The sequence below is a fragment of the Mytilus trossulus genome, chromosome 14 (genome assembly GCF_036588685.1).
Source record: "Mytilus trossulus isolate FHL-02 chromosome 14, PNRI_Mtr1.1.1.hap1, whole genome shotgun sequence".
Lineage (NCBI taxonomy): Eukaryota > Metazoa > Mollusca > Bivalvia > Mytilida > Mytilidae > Mytilus > Mytilus trossulus.
In genome coordinates, this window is record NC_086386.1 from 11,427,413 (window position 1) to 11,443,554 (window position 16,142).

General features: G+C 31.5%; 1 protein-coding gene across 3 annotated transcripts in view; it reads right to left on the minus strand.

Moving 5' to 3' along the window:
• Window positions 1–301: 301 nt before the first annotated feature.
• LOC134696046 (sister chromatid cohesion protein PDS5 homolog B-like) overlaps window positions 302–16,142 on the minus strand; it is a 34,770-nt gene continuing 18,929 nt past the window's right edge. For all 3 annotated transcript variants that reach the window (XM_063557596.1, XM_063557597.1, XM_063557598.1), the window contains exons 19-34: window positions 15,069–15,192; window positions 14,542–14,697; window positions 14,054–14,122; window positions 13,643–13,779; window positions 11,781–11,904; window positions 10,724–10,928; window positions 9,698–9,812; window positions 9,004–9,136; window positions 8,497–8,619; window positions 7,994–8,050; window positions 7,318–7,478; window positions 5,688–6,185; window positions 4,300–4,455; window positions 3,048–3,197; window positions 2,234–2,360; window positions 302–921 (exon numbers count right to left, since the gene is read on the minus strand). In XM_063557596.1, the coding sequence (XP_063413666.1) occupies window positions 889–921; window positions 2,234–2,360; window positions 3,048–3,197; window positions 4,300–4,455; window positions 5,688–6,185; window positions 7,318–7,478; window positions 7,994–8,050; window positions 8,497–8,619; window positions 9,004–9,136; window positions 9,698–9,812; window positions 10,724–10,928; window positions 11,781–11,904; window positions 13,643–13,779; window positions 14,054–14,122; window positions 14,542–14,697; window positions 15,069–15,192 (2,368 nt within the window). In that variant the 3' untranslated portion in view covers window positions 302–888. The remainder of the gene's footprint in view (window positions 922–2,233; window positions 2,361–3,047; window positions 3,198–4,299; window positions 4,456–5,687; window positions 6,186–7,317; window positions 7,479–7,993; window positions 8,051–8,496; window positions 8,620–9,003; window positions 9,137–9,697; window positions 9,813–10,723; window positions 10,929–11,780; window positions 11,905–13,642; window positions 13,780–14,053; window positions 14,123–14,541; window positions 14,698–15,068; window positions 15,193–16,142) is intronic.

Genomic DNA, 16,142 nt, shown 5'->3' on the forward strand with positions numbered 1-16,142 from the left:
AAATCCTTTCCCGAGAATCAGTTTTTTACCCAGACATTTGATAATCATCAGAGAGTAAAATCTTACAACATATGGCATTGCTCACCATTGATATTGTTAAGGAAATCAAAACCTTCCCTAGAATCAGTTTTTTTCCTCGACATTTCATTTTTTGCAAATGGGACTGTCCTATTGAATCAATATTTTCTCTATGGAGTTTATTCAATGAGAACTTTAAATTTGTTTTCTAAAAAACCATCATTCATTGATTATTTTAGCTGTACAAAAAGATCTAAGTGATGAAAGTCGTCTTGCCAGTCTAAACATGGATATCACTTTTGGGGCACGCCAAGATTTTTTTTCAGTAATGGAGGGAACACTTACCTCACAATTTATTTTTTATATTTTCTACTGGTTCATGAGGTAGGTTAAAAAAAGAAGCAAAAGATTTCTGAGAAACTTAAAAAATATTGTGTCTATGCTTAAATTTTTATTCTATTTAACCATTGTGTTGGTTGTGTCTGTGTAATTGATTTACAGGGATAAAATATGCATGCCAATGTCCTTTTGTTTCAAAATAATGAAATTATTTTTATAGAAATACAACCAAAAAGTAAATATATTTAAATTTGATCTAATGTCTAAGAATGTTTAATTCACAAAGGAAGACAACAAAATTCATGATTGAAAGATACAAAACCCTTTACAAACAGAACAAATTTGTGCCTGAAATGCCTATGAAGACATACAATTATGATATTACTTTAATGGTATCCCTTTGTTTTATCATTCTGATGTGTTTTGCCATTTATAACTGAGTAATGAATGTCTATGGTAGCTGTTTTATACTCATAGTAGCTGCCACTTTTCTGTATTTATGCTGGTTTAACAAAATTGCACATTTTTTATTCAGGTCTTCTTTGGTCTGCCTCTCTTTTTTGTCTGAAAATTTAAATAACAAATATTTACTATAGTAAGAAATGTTCTTTTACTCACATATAACCAAAACATTATTGTAATACATTGAAAGATCATGGAAATAAATTAGCTGCAATAGTAGTAGTTTGGAGATGATCAACTTTTATAAATTCCCAAGAAAATGTAACCAATATTTAAAAAAAAAAAAACGAACTTAGGGAATGGCATGTTCTCCAAAAAGAAGGTTGGACTAGGTATATCTTAATAACAAAAAACTTTTCTTTAATCTTTTTGTAGTAAAAACCTTTGTTTTAAAACTGGCTGCTAATATTACAAAAAGAATAAACATTTCAGGATTTTGAAACAAGCGGTAACGTCCCTTTAAGGTCAAGGAGCAGTAAATGAGCTATGTCGCAGATTTTGCTCAAATTTTGCATACAATCTTGGCTCGGTGAACTACAACTGACAATCGAAAAAATAATGCATTTATCTCTTTTATTATCTGAAATATTGCAGATTGATTTCTTTTAATATGGGTGAATATTTGTATAGAAAGCACTTAAAATCAGCGAAAAAACATACAAAATTTGTCTTAAAATCGCCATATCTTTTATTCTACTCCATAGATTTTTCTTTAAAAACTGTATGTTGTTGACACACAAAATTCCGTTATAATGATGCAAAATAAAGATAGGGTCACCGACTTCGTTTGTTGTCTAAAAATCATTTTTTCACCTTGTTGGTAGTGAAAAACGTCAAAAATCAACGTTTTACGGCCGGCAACACTGCGACGTTACGATTATTTTGACGTTTTATAGGATTTTTTCACAAAGAACACAACATTGAATGATGTATACCGTAAAAACGAAGTCGGTGACCCTATTTTTATTTTATATCATTATAACGGTAATTTATGTATCAACAACATATAGTTTTTTAAGAAAAATCTATGGAGTAGAATTAGAGATTTTGCGATTTTAAGACAAATTTTAGAAGGTTTTATGACGATTTTATGTGCTTTCTATACAAATGCTCACCAATTTTGTAAGAATTCAATCAGTAATAATTTAAATGATAAATGAGATAAATGCATCATTATTTCGATTTTTAGTTGAAGTTCATCGAGCCAGAGTTGTATGCAAAATTTTACTGAAATCTGTGACATAGCCCATTTACTGTCACTTGACCTTAAGTTTTATATGTTCAACTGGGATAATTTATTTTTCACATTAATTGTTAGATGTAATATAATGTATAATAATGCCTGAAAAATTGAAAATGCTATGTTTAGGTGTATTATTGCCTCCTATAAATATGGAAGTACTGTAATACTTACACTATCAGGTGTCTGTACTTTAGTTTTGATACGTATTGACGTCCCTGATTTGGGTGTTGAGGCGGCTGACGTTGTTTCCTGACTATCACCATCAGACACACCATTTGGCAAATTTTTACCTTTTCTCCTAAAATAACAAAACATAACTTAGTGTTATAAAATTTGATTAAAATATCTGATTTGAATAAATCAACAAATCAAGTGCAGTGATTGGATTGCTTGCCTAATGTCCAGTAGCAAATATTTTACATACACTCAAGACAAGAGCATATCAACAACAGATACAACTGGCCGTTTCAAAATCTAAAGCATCATGGGTAATTTTATTGTTCATACCTCAAAGTGAAAATAATGTTACGTCATTGGTTGAATTTCCATTGTTTATAACGTTTTAAACCAATCAAAACGCTTTGGTGTACAATTTTGAAAATATTACTCAGGATGCATTAGAATCTGAAACGGCCAATTAGTAGGTTCTTAAGGTGAAAGTCAACTGGGATAAAAAGCAGGAAATTTAAACTGCCTTGGAGAGTAGAAATATGATAGATAGGGACAGAAATTTTGGTGCTGCATATGTTCTATAAGGTGCAAGGGTGGAGGCACTCTCTTAACACATGACATGGGATTTTACATGACCATTCTGACAGGATGTGGTAAATGTTTTTATACATAATACAGCCAAAAGAACACTCACTTTGACAAGTGTTTTACTGCCTGTTTAGGAAAACCAACGAGACAATATTTCTATAAATCAGTCATCGTAGGTGTGGGATGATAAATTAAACACAAAGTATACTAGTATTATTCTACTTACACATTTTTGGGAGCTGATTTAACATTGAACTGGTCAAGTCTTGTCTGTTTTGATGCAGTTTTTCTCACATTTTTCTTAGATTTGTCTTCGGGAGGTGATTCATCTGATTCCCCATCAGATCTGTTTAATTTACTCCTAGTTATTGTTGTTCTGTAAAATAATTACATATTCATCAAAATAAGTCCTCATAGAACAAAGTAAATAATGCTTGATTGACCCGAAGTTTGTATTTTCTAACAAAATTGCATTGAAAACTTTTTTTAACATTTAATCTGATTCAATTCCAACTATTGTCATTTCTATCTAAAATTAAACATAGATATAGGAAGATGTGGTGTGAGTGCCAATGAGACAACTCTCCATCCAAATAACAATTTAAAAATTAAACCATTATAGGTTAAAGTACGGCCTTCAACACGGAGCCTTGGCTCACACCGAACAACAAGCTATAAAGGGCCCCAAAATTACTAGTGTAAAACCATTCAAACGGGAAAACCAACGGTCTAATCTATATAAACAAAACGAGAAACGAGAAACACGTATATATTACATAAACAAACGACAACTACTGTACATCAGATTCCTGACTTAGGACAGGTGCAAACATTTGCAGCGGGATTAAACATTTAAATGGGCCCAAACCTTCTCCCTTTTTCTGAAACAATAGCATAACATCACAACATATAAAAACATACGATAAAATATCAATTAGCAGACTTAACTCAATCAAAAAACGTATGATTACACAAAGAAAGAATAAATTTGATCTGCGATATCTGAATACAAATGCACACAGTTAATTAAATATTAGAGACAAACAGTCATGACCAAAAGGCTATCAAACAAATTCAAACACACTGAGAAATATTTAACCAATCAATGTTCACTTTAGAAAAAAAACGGTTTTTTATAATCTTGAAGTTTATACAAATGTTGTAAGAATAAGTGAAAAATTGAAGATATTACAAATAATCAAAGCTGGTATACAGCCAAGATCCATATAAATAAAAAATGACAAAAAAGCATTATAAACAGTATCATCAGGTCGAATGCCTGGTAAATAAGAGTTGCCAGATCCTTGTCTGGTACCAGTCTTTCATGCAAATTCCAATACAAATACTTTATTGCATATAAATGCAATTAAAGGGACATTTTCAAGCATATACACACAAAAATATATATAAAGAGTAATATTCTAAGTAATTCTAAGATATATTGCATTGCAAATAATTGATAAATCATATAAACTTACTTTTTTAAATTATGCGGGGATTTCTTTGGAGTAGATTTTGCTGATGATTTTGCTGAAGATTTTACAGATGATGAAGATGATTTTGTTGATGACCTCCCTGGAGAACTGGGTGTAGAACAATCACTAACAGATGGACTGAGATTCTTTAAGGCGGGACTGCAAAATTCAATCATTGAAATTATATAGGACCAAATTTAAACGTAAAATTCCATACATATCAAACAAATGGGAATCAACTGTCATATTCCAAACTTGGTACATATTTCTTTATGTAGAAAATTGTAGTTCAGTCCCATCAATTTCCATTATATCAACATTAATATGTAGGTAAACCAACATAATTGGTAACATGTCAAAAATCGGACAGATTCATAACAAATAAATCAACTAAGAATGTTGTATCCTCTATGAATCATTTATGGCAGTCAGGGGTACTACTTGTACAAGTGTATTTTATTTACTTGAAGAAGTAAAAATAAATATACACATATAAGTAAATTTGTACGCTACTTATACAAGTGAATTTTATTTACTTGTATAGGTAAAAAAAAATATTGGCTGAGTTATGTCCCTTAGACATTCAGATTTTTTTACTTGTAGAAGTAAAAAAGTCATCCTATCTTCTTTTATTGAAATCTTTGGATTTCTTTGCTCTAATAGAATTTTAAATTATCTGCTCTTTGCAGATGTCTTTACTAATCATTTCAGTGCAATTTCATGGACAATGAAAATCTCATTTGTCTGTTATCTTCAGAACACTGCTCATTTACAAGCCCCCAAGGAGCAATTTTTGAAGGCCTTGCGCAAATACTTAAGATCTTTGCGCAATCAGTTTCTTTGTTGAACTAATGAGATGAAACATTGAACTTTAATGAAAAAATTTGAGCAAACCTGGGAAAAATCATTAAAGGCATGATTTTACATCTCAAAACTTGAGGATTTTTGTTGGATTGTAAGAAAAATTTACTTATACAAGTAAATTTTGAGAAAATGAAGGGGAGATTATTTAAACATTATTTATTTACTTATATATGTATATTTTTTTTTACTTCTTCAAGTAAATAAAATACACTTGTACAAGTAGTACCCCTGACTGTATGGCCATATTTTAAAAACATAAACAAAGTGAATGAAAAAAAGTCCTTCAATGAACAAGCTCACACCTATGTTCCCCTTTCTCACACTTTTTTCAATCATACTAAACTTGTCCTTTTTTATGAGTGGAAACTTTAATGTTCTTAGGAAGAGGATCAAATAAAAACGCAGTGAAATATCATAGGGGCAACAAAGTGATGATGGATTAAATGTTTTTAACTCTCCTTATTTGTCAATGGAATATGTAATTATGAAAATATCAATGAACAGTATCCACAAAACTAAATACTCACGTTAACTTTGATTTTTTGACAGGTGTACTTTCTTTGGAAACACTTTCGGTCTTTCGTTTCCTTCCTGGCTTTGGAGAATCTGAAGTAACTGTGGAATCTGTTTTTGCACCATTCATTAATGACTTAGACTTCTGAAGTGTGTCCTTTTTTGAAGTCCTCACATTGGACTTAGAATTTTTATCACTAACATTTTTTGCTTTTTTTGCTTTAGGTCCTAATGGAATTTCCTGTGATTCCTGTGACTCAGAATTAGCCACTGAACTATCATCATCCTCGTCACCTTCTGATTCTTCAGTGTCCATTAATTTTGACACATTTTTACCTGAGGTTTTTGTTTGTTTTTTGTTACGCACTTTTGTTGTTTTAGGTTCTTTGTTTTCATCCTTAGAGTCAGTATTTAGTTTTCGTTTTTGTGGTTTTTTCTTGTCCACATTTTTCCCTGAATCGTTTTTCTTCACAGAATCAGCACTTGAATTCGGTGAACTTTCTGTTTCAGAACTGTAAATATGTAAAACAGAAAAAATATTGCATTTATGAAAGTTATGGGCATAGCTGTCTTCTTACTATTATTGAGAATTACTATCTATATCTAATTTTATGCAATTATTGTTTTGTAAAAAGGTATTAAAATGTGTTTACAGCTACTTTGTAATACTACTAATGTGAAATATCCGATCAAGGTTTTCCAGTAAAAGATGGGTGCCATTCAAATAATCCCAGTACAGGAAAATGATTATTATAACCCAATTGGTTCTTTGGTTCATGTAGTTCTGACAACACAATCGCCTAATATATAATGTTCTCTTATTACCAATTATTATCACCTGAAAAGCTGTACTTTTGTAAACTCAAGAGAAAAAAATATTTGTGAATATATTTCTTGTTATTTTTTATTACGCCAAGTTTGGAAAGGAGTAGGTCCAGTAAGACCCCTTTTTGGCCCCAAAATATAGCAATTCTACAAAAAAGTAAATGTAAACTGTTATTTATTGGACAGGAGAATAATTCGGCTACATAAATATTGCCAGTTTATGACAATACAATGCACATATATCGGGTACTAGCACCATTAAGTCATGCTAAATTACTGAAATCTTAACTATTCTCGCATTTTAGTCGGTTTTTGTGTAAAACGGAAGTGGCCGCATTCGTGTTCATCCTTAATATTGAAATGTAAGTTGTATCTGATGATAATACATATTATATATAAAGGTTGAGGATGAACACGGATGCGGCCACTTTCCTTTTTGACAAAAAGCATCTGAAAAGTCACAGTTTTCTGCATATTTGGTAGATTTTTCATGTTTGAGCTGGAATCAGATCGTTTTTAATGATTAAATCAGTTGATCTTTCACATAATCTAATTGATTCAAATGAAATATAGACACTCAAGTGTTTAATAAGTGGTCAAAATCTTTTGTCAGATGAACCTGAAATTTGAGACCAAAATCAGGCCTTACCAGACCTACTTCTTTATGTGATAACATGTGCAGTAATCTCTGAACTCTTGAGAACACACCTAACATAAGTGTCTATGGAAATATGTGCAGATTGTCAGCATTTTTACAATCCTATCAACATGTTTCTATGACAACATGTCCAGTACTTAATACACTTCTGAAATACTCACCCAACATCCGTTTTCTTGGTCTTCGGTTGTCTCTGATCTCTTGGAGATGTAGGAAGTGGATTGACCACTGGTCCAGGACTCTCCACTATTATTTCTGTGGTCTGACCCTTACTGGTGTTAGCTTTTCCTGAGGTATCTATCAAGGCATTTACACCTTTCCTCTACAATGCAAATACATTTACATAACGGAGGACAACATATATAAATTCTCTGTCAAAAGTACTGTATAAAGATGTATGTGTACATTCAAAACATGAAACAAAACTTCTGTGAAAAATCTGTAAAGCCTAATCGGATTTTGAATGTTAATATGAAATCACTTCTTTTTCAATCCTTAATAAATACATTGACAGCTTTGTGTTGAAGACCATACTTTGACCTATAAGGGTTTACTTTTACAAGCTATGACTTGGATTGAGAGTTGTCTCATTTGCACTTATTCCACATATTCTTTTATCTATTTACATCACTGAAATTTAAGTCCAGTGAGAAAATGTCTGCTCTCTAGAAGACAAATGGAATAATCCTACATGCAATGAGTGTGTAGCCAACTTAATCCAAAGTAGACAAATTGTATGTGTACATTTTACACAACTTATGGCCTTCAAGACTAATCTATAATGGGCAAATCAATCCAAAATAAATAGACAAAACCTTATGTGTACATTATATATACCTTATGGCCTTCAAAAGAAAAGTCTTTCGGTAGATAATTCTGTGTATTGCTGTAACTCTGAAAGAAATATGTTTGTATATACTGTTAAAGAAGGTAGTTAGGTACAGGTCAATTTAAAATAAAAAGGTTAAAACATATATGTTGTAAGCAAAAATTGTTCCATTAAATAAAATCACTAGCAAGTCAATACTGAGTTTGTGAGTTCGAATCCTACTCATGCGGATGGACTCGACTCCAATCTTAATTGACTAGTATTGTCAGTTTTCCTATCGAAGATCTGTGAAATAGTATAAATGCAGTGCTTAAAAGTGGCATTAAAACACCAAAAATCAAAAATCAATCTTTAGCGATCCTGATAAAAGTCAGAATATTGGGACTGTCACTGGAAAAAAGAAGTGGAAATAGTCTTACAACAGGCTATTAACAGATCACTTAGTGAGTTGTAACAAGGGTTCTTTGTTCTCCAGATACCCTATGTAACAGTAATCAACATATAATCCTACCTTGTCCGGTTTAGTGAAGTGTTTAGCCGATAATCTTGGTTCCACAGTTACATCTTTTAGAGTAATATTACCACTCTTACTATTCAGTAATCCCAGAGCCACATCACATACAGCATATAGTTTCTGAAATAATAAAATACACCTTATAATACAATAGTCACATCTTACACAACAAAATTTTTGAAATGAATGAAAAATATGCATTTTTTTGTTTGTTTCCCCAATCCCGACCGAACCTGCAAAAACAGTCAGACTCATAAAATTTTTATTGTCAATACTAAGTTAAATATTATTTTATTCAATTCCGATTTGCAGGCTTGCCAGATTGACTGATATTGTTTCAGCTTTTAGAAAAAAATAAAATAATTTACCTACCTACCTACCCACACCTGGCTTGACAGGGTCAAGATTAGGGAAACAAACAATATATTAATTTAGGCCTAGTATATGGTTCAAGTTTTAAAACAGGAGGTTTTTCCTTCAGAAAACCCAGTTAGTTTAACATACCATATTAGTTTCTTCCTCATCAGGATCCTGAGCATCTTTTGTCTGTTTAATATTCTCTATCATTCGTCTGAAGAAAGTGTAGTTATAGTCTTCACTCTTACTGATCAAAGGCTCCATATTAAACCACAAACATCTGAAAACAACAGTGTGTAATTATGGTACTTTCTCTTTGACTCTTCTGTCCCAAATTTTCCAAAGATTTTTGTAAGATTTGTTATGGCAATAATATGCAAAAGAAATTTCAATGGAGAACATCTTTGTATTTCCTATAGTAAAAATTTATCCTTAAAGATTGATTATGGTTATTTATCATTACTATAAGGTTTACATGTGAGCATATTTGGTAAGTAAATGATCCCGAAACCAGAATGTGTCCCAAGTACACAGATGCCCCATCCCCACTACAATTTTCTATGTGCAGCAGACTGTGAAATGGAATAAAATCTCTAATTTGGCATTAAAATAAGAAAGATTATATCATAAGAACATGTTTACTAAGTTTCAAGTTGATCTGACTTCAACTTAATCAAAAACTACCCTGATCAAAAACTTTAACCTGAAAGGGGACGAATGGACGGACGAACAGACATGAAAACATAATGCCCATAAATGGGGTAAAAAAACTTCCACTCATAAATGACAGCAAAAACTACCTTCTGAACCTGAGAGGCCAAGTACAATACATATTACTTACTCTTTAATGTTTTTAAGAGGTTCTACATCATCATGTTCCTTCAGTTCCGGGTCATGTGCCAGTAAATGTATGGTGTACGGCATCACATAGTCAGGTAAGAAATGGAATATTCTTCCTGAAATACATTTTCATTAATCATTTCTTTGGTCATGTAAATATAATTCCACTTTTACAGATGAAAACATGGTCTACATCTTATAATAAACTGTGTTGGTTTAAGTATGTCATATTCTTTATTTTTTGGGAAATTGTAGTTGTAAATGAGGCTGTTAGTCTCTCATCAATTGAATTATTTCAAATTCTCTATGTTTGGGCTTTTAATAGTTTGGAGTACTCATTGTTGAAGACTGCTCTTAGTGATCAATAATTGCTTTTATCTCTTTACAAAATTTTCTTCTGATTTTGCTGTCTCATATTTCCCTTTCTCAGCAGAGGGATATGAAAATTATTGCTAGAAACTGAGGGGGAATGTGATGTTTTCATTGAAATTCATATTAAATTGACAACTTCGTTATAGGTAAAAAAGCTATAAATAGATTATCATTGGTCATCTCAAATCAATTACTTTTCATGAGAGCCGTGGTGTAGTGGTTAGAGCATCGGACTACTAACACAAAGGTTCCTGGTTCGATTCCCGTTTGGGATGAAAATTCAATTTTCGGCTCTCCCTTGACACCATTTGCGAGTATGGTCTTAAGGAAACGATGATAGTCCTTCGGAAGGGGACAATAAATGGCTGACCCGTGTTAAGAGAGAGCCATATCTCTTGCACGTTAAAGACACCCTTGTAGATTTCGAAAAAGAGAAGGTTAATGCCGCTACAAGGCAGCACTCGCACCCGCAAAGTGGAAAGGGATAAATATAAGTTGCAAAAACTTGTTTCCCAATCCACTATAAAATAAATATGTTTAAACTAATTACTTTTCTGACTTTGGCAGTACCATCTCAAGCGAGAAAACTCGGGTGGATATTTGTCTCCAGAAATAGTTGTATATACCAGTTAACTGTTTGTGTCAGTAAACCTACCTTGAATGGATGGATTCTGTTTAATGTATTCCCTTCTCTTTGTGATATTATTCTGAAGGAATTGTTTAATCTGTGTCCGCCGTTCCCTCATTGGATCGTTGGCCGCCAGACAAAATATTGACATATACTGTAGAGGTAGTCGAAGTGTGAGTAAACTTTTGTGTAATTTAAGAGAGAATATGTGACGTACATGGTAACAGCTATCCTGTAAATGGCAAAAGAAAATTAAATGTAAATTGAATAAGATTGTTGGAACAAACATGGCTACATCTACAGTTTCAGATAAGGGTAAAGATTGGTACTTATTTAAACTTTTAAACCCTTTGCAATTGTTAGCACCTGTCCTAAGTCAGGAATTGGATGTTCAGTAGTTGTCATTTGTTGATGTGGTTCGTAAGTGTTTCTCGTTTTTTTATATAGATTAGATAGTTAGTTTTCCTGTTTGCATAGATGCCAACCCCCTTTTGACACAATTGGTAACAAACTATCAAATTTTCTACACAATTAGTAACAAACTATCAAATTTTCTGTATTTTTTTTTTTTAAAGTTTTCAGTAATCATTCAAAAACGTGAATTTACCAATAAAAATTACTGACTAGTGGTTGCAAAGTGATGTGCACTGAAATGTGTCGTTTAACATGTTGTCTGTAGTATGTATTCCATTCAATAATTGTTCAGATGTTCTCGACTTGTACATTTTTGTTTTGTCAAGGAGAAGTAGAGAAAGAGAGAAAACTTCATCATAAATTGTAAGTTTGCCTCTTCGGAAGTCAGTTAGTTACCCAATAATAGGTTGATAACTCCCTAAAAACCGGGAGCATTACATTGGTGTTTTCTTAATACCGGACCAGGACGGAAAAGTAATGATAACTCCTCATTTTACAAAATTGAATGGCGATGTTTAAATGTTAATTATATCTACATTAATTTTATATTTTTGGTACATTTTATGAAGATCAATAACATCTTTATCTCCTCCTCATTGACTGGTCCACGAATATTAGCTACTTGATATGCCAAGTTTACTTTAAGGTGAAGAAACTCATTTGCACTTACATTCATCAACAAAGCCAAGGCTTGGAACTGTTCATGTGTGATGATGTCAGAGAAGCATTTCTCCTCTGCTAATTTGATCATACAACAACCAGCTTGTAATCTCAGTCTAGCTAATTCTGGTTTACTGAAAATACAAAAATAAATTGTTGAGGATTGTTCCAGAATTAAATGAACTAGGGCATGAAGATGTGGTATGACTGCCAATGTGACAACTCTCCATCCAAGTCACAAATTGTAAAAGTAAACCATTGTAAGTCAAAGTATGGTAATGAACATGGAACCAAAAGCCTCTTAACACTCAAAAACAACTCAATTTTACTTATCCTGGTTTACTGCAATTCCCAATTATCTTAGGGTAACCCTTTTCTGGTAAGTATCAACACAATGACAAATTTTACCTAACATTGGTTGACTATCTAACATAATATTACTTAAATTGCAGTGGTCTCGCTAGCCCAAAATAGAAGGGCACCGCACCCTGGGTGCCTTGATCCGCGCCCTTCTGCCCTGACGACTTTTTCCAAAATTATCTTGTGCCGTTTTGGTAAAATTTGTTTCATCGATTTCTGATCTCCAAGTTAATTACATATATGACACCTGTGTGATTGCCCCCAGGTTAATCATGTCATTACAATCAATTACAATGATAAAGACTTCAAAGGTGTTAATAACTAGGTAATTTAATTAGGACAATCTATCTTTTTGTCATACTTTTGATGAATGTGTCAGCATGTGTTTAGCTTGGGTCGACATTTTCGATCTCCAAGTCACAATGGAAGAGTGAATAAATGAAAACTTTCATGACTTTAGAATTGAATTTAAGTCATAAAAATAAAACTATTCCTTTACAGAAATGCCTTCCATCTCAACTTGTTAGCGACAGGCACAGTTTTTAATTTAAGCAATTGGTTGGAAATTGATTTTGGAGTTACTTCCCCTGTTATAGCTTATTACAAATTTGTGCTCTAAAAATATTATCTAGTATCAAAAAAAAGAATAAATTACCAATTGAATATATAATAACATAATAATTTTACCTTAAAGATATTATCTGTCTTTGAACATATTAAAAAAAATATATTGCAATTTCTACTTGATAATTATACTTTTAGCAATCCATGTTCTAAACATTGTTAAATAAGTAGTAATAAACTTTGGTTATATTGTATTATATATGTTTTATTATTTACAAATTGCCTACTTCATTTTCTTTAATATTATATCAATCAACTAAATCAAAATCAATCATATTATGTACTTTGTTTAACCTATTTTTAATTTACTTTACATTATGTTTGAAAATTATATTATAATTATTCTGGGAGCCGTGATTGGCAAATAAAATATTTGTTTGTTTGTTTGTTTAGTAATGCTCTTGTGCACAGGGCATATGATGTATTTAAAGCAGTAATTCCTGTATAGATAAAATAAAGAAAACATATTTTTTGAAAATGGGAAGGGTGAAGTTAAACTGTAAATACATAATATGTTGATGAAGATATACTATATCATTCATGACTACACAAACAATGAAATAAAGACTAAAGTTGAAAAGCATCTTATTTAAAAAAAAAAAAACATATAGAGTAAAAAAAAAAGAGATATGTTAACTCGTGATACACACAGAAACTTAGACAAAAAAATGAGCAGTGCCTTTTCTTATCATTAAAAGTGCCCTGCCCTCCACTGGCACCCTGCCCCTTTTGATTTCTAGCTAGAGCACTGAATTGAATGCTTAATTTTCTAAATCATACATGTATTTAATTTCTGATACTTTATTATAGGTTCATGATATTGTTGCATACAAGAAAAAAATCCCAATTCATCCTTAAACCAAAATTTTAATATCCTTTGATGCTTACTTAATATTCCCCTTCTCCATTAGATCTCCTTCATGCGCTATGACAGTATACAGTAGCCGTAGCGTTGACGTCCCTGAATTGTTTGCATTACTCTTCAGACCTTGTAACCATCTGGTTAATAATTTCATAGATTGTAACTACAAAATAAATTCACATGTAAAGTTAAAAAATATAGCATGATAGGGCCTGAGGGTTGACCATATTTGATGAAAATAAGCAACATTGATAATTTCAGCACTAAGATTTTGTGAAATTTTTAGAAATTCAAAATCTTCGCTCCTTTTGATGAGCCAAAATTTGCGCAAATATTGAGATGATTGCTAAAGTGACAACTATCCATTTTTAAGACCAAAAGATTGATAACTTGTGTGAACAATTACTGACTTCAACAATGAACAACCCAATTCTTACCTTAGCCATAGATTCCTCTGTCACATGATGTTCAGAATACCAACTTTCTGTTGTTGATGGACCAAATGTCTGTAACATAAATGTAAGCTTATAAACACTTCTTTAAACATTCAAAATAGAACACGCTTGGTGGAATTGTATGTGAATTCAATTTCTTGAACTTATTATTAATAATATCATATTTTTTTCAAGTTCCGAAAACCAAAAATGGATGAAAACAGAAACAGAAACAACTGTAACAATTGTATGTACCTCTTAAATAATGTAAATGTCATTCATTTAAAATATTGAGTTTTAAACAATAAAGACAATCCAGATTATTTACTCAGTGTGTGTTTCACTATGCTTCCATAAGGGTTTCGGTTTTAACATCAATGTCTAGAAGAGATTATAATACAAACAGAAAGTGATCTATTCATTTAAGGCTTCATCTGGTTATAACTTATATACCCCAACATCTTGTACAGAACTGAATATTATGAACTTACATGGTCTTGCATTAGGAGATCTTTAACAATGACTTTAGAGACTATAGTTTTTATATCTGGAGCAAATTCTTCAGGACAAAGCTTGGCTATATGTCCTAGTCCTACTATAGCTGTGATAAAGTTGGCCGATTCTGGATTAAGTGACTTCTTGTAATGCTATAATATATGACATTTCTAATTCCTCAATAACTTCACAATCATCATAAAAATGCAGTAAAATCTTAAGCTATGGTTGTCGATATATTTCCATTTCTAATGATTATGCATCAAACGACATTAGCCTTCAATAAAAGAAATGGGTATCTCTCTTGCACATCACCACAAATCCTCCATAATTCAGTTTTACTGTTCTTTTCTGTCCAGCCTTGAAAAGCTTGCAAAATTTCTATCTATAAATCTCCCTTTATTCGTTTAAACGTCAATACTACATAAAATTCTACATTTAACATATTTATTGACTGAGGAAATTACTTATCTTTATTTATCATAACTTTCTTTTATAAAGCATATAATATCAATGTACTTACCTCAAAGATTTGTCCATAAATAGCTTCTTTGTTTTTACATATCGTATTAATACATCTGATGGCATGTTTGCACTGTTTAGGATTACCTAACTTAGCTGCACTAGATACAACTGGTAATAAACTCCTAAAAGATACAAAACAAAAAAGTGTATTCTATTTCTTTCAATTTAGCTTTAGTAATAGCCTGAATAAATCCCATCCTGTGACGATTCCTATATAACTTTGTTGGACTTAGAGGAAATAATTATGACAACCTCTTATCCGATTAACTTTTATATCAAAGTGAATTCATTTTACAAGAAAATGCCATTGAAATCGATATTTTAAGATGTTAAAGTCGTAAGAAACGAGTGACCGGTGAAAAATAATGTTCTTCCAATTCTTGAACCAATGCATACAAACATCATAAACTTAGTCTTCTCTTCAAGAATTTTCCATTTTTTTCGCATAAATTTCGTATAATCATCATTTTTTTTTTCAAATGGTCAGTGTTGTTGTGAACATATGGCAGGTAATTAAAGTTTGTGTTTTGAAGCCAAAGTTTAATGATTGTCAACAATCAACAAAAAAATCAACAAAAAAGCATGAAAATTGAGCACGTGTTTAACATGTAACTTCAGATAATACTTTATTTTAAGGACAAACATGCGTATTGCAATTTACCGATTTTTATGAGATGGGTCACACTGAGGTCACTTTGCATACGGAAAATATGTCAGGAAATTGAAAGGAAGCATTAAAATAAAGTTAACTTCTTCTAAATATGAATTAATTAAAGAATTTTCTTCAGAAAAAAGTATATATGTACATAAGTTTTATAATGAAAACTATCCATTAAGTTATATAAAAACATATGCATTATTTTTTTTAATTTGAGGTTTCTTATGACTTTAAGAACGCTGACTCTTAACTAATTTTTTTTATAAATAAATACACTTAAGAAAAAACAACTGCTTCTAAAGGAAATAAATTGGTCCCAAGGCTAGGTTATCTTTCAAAGTTCTACCTTTACTCTTATGCTATAGATAAAACATTTGTATTCAACCACATTCTCAAAAATATAAAGTATCTAAC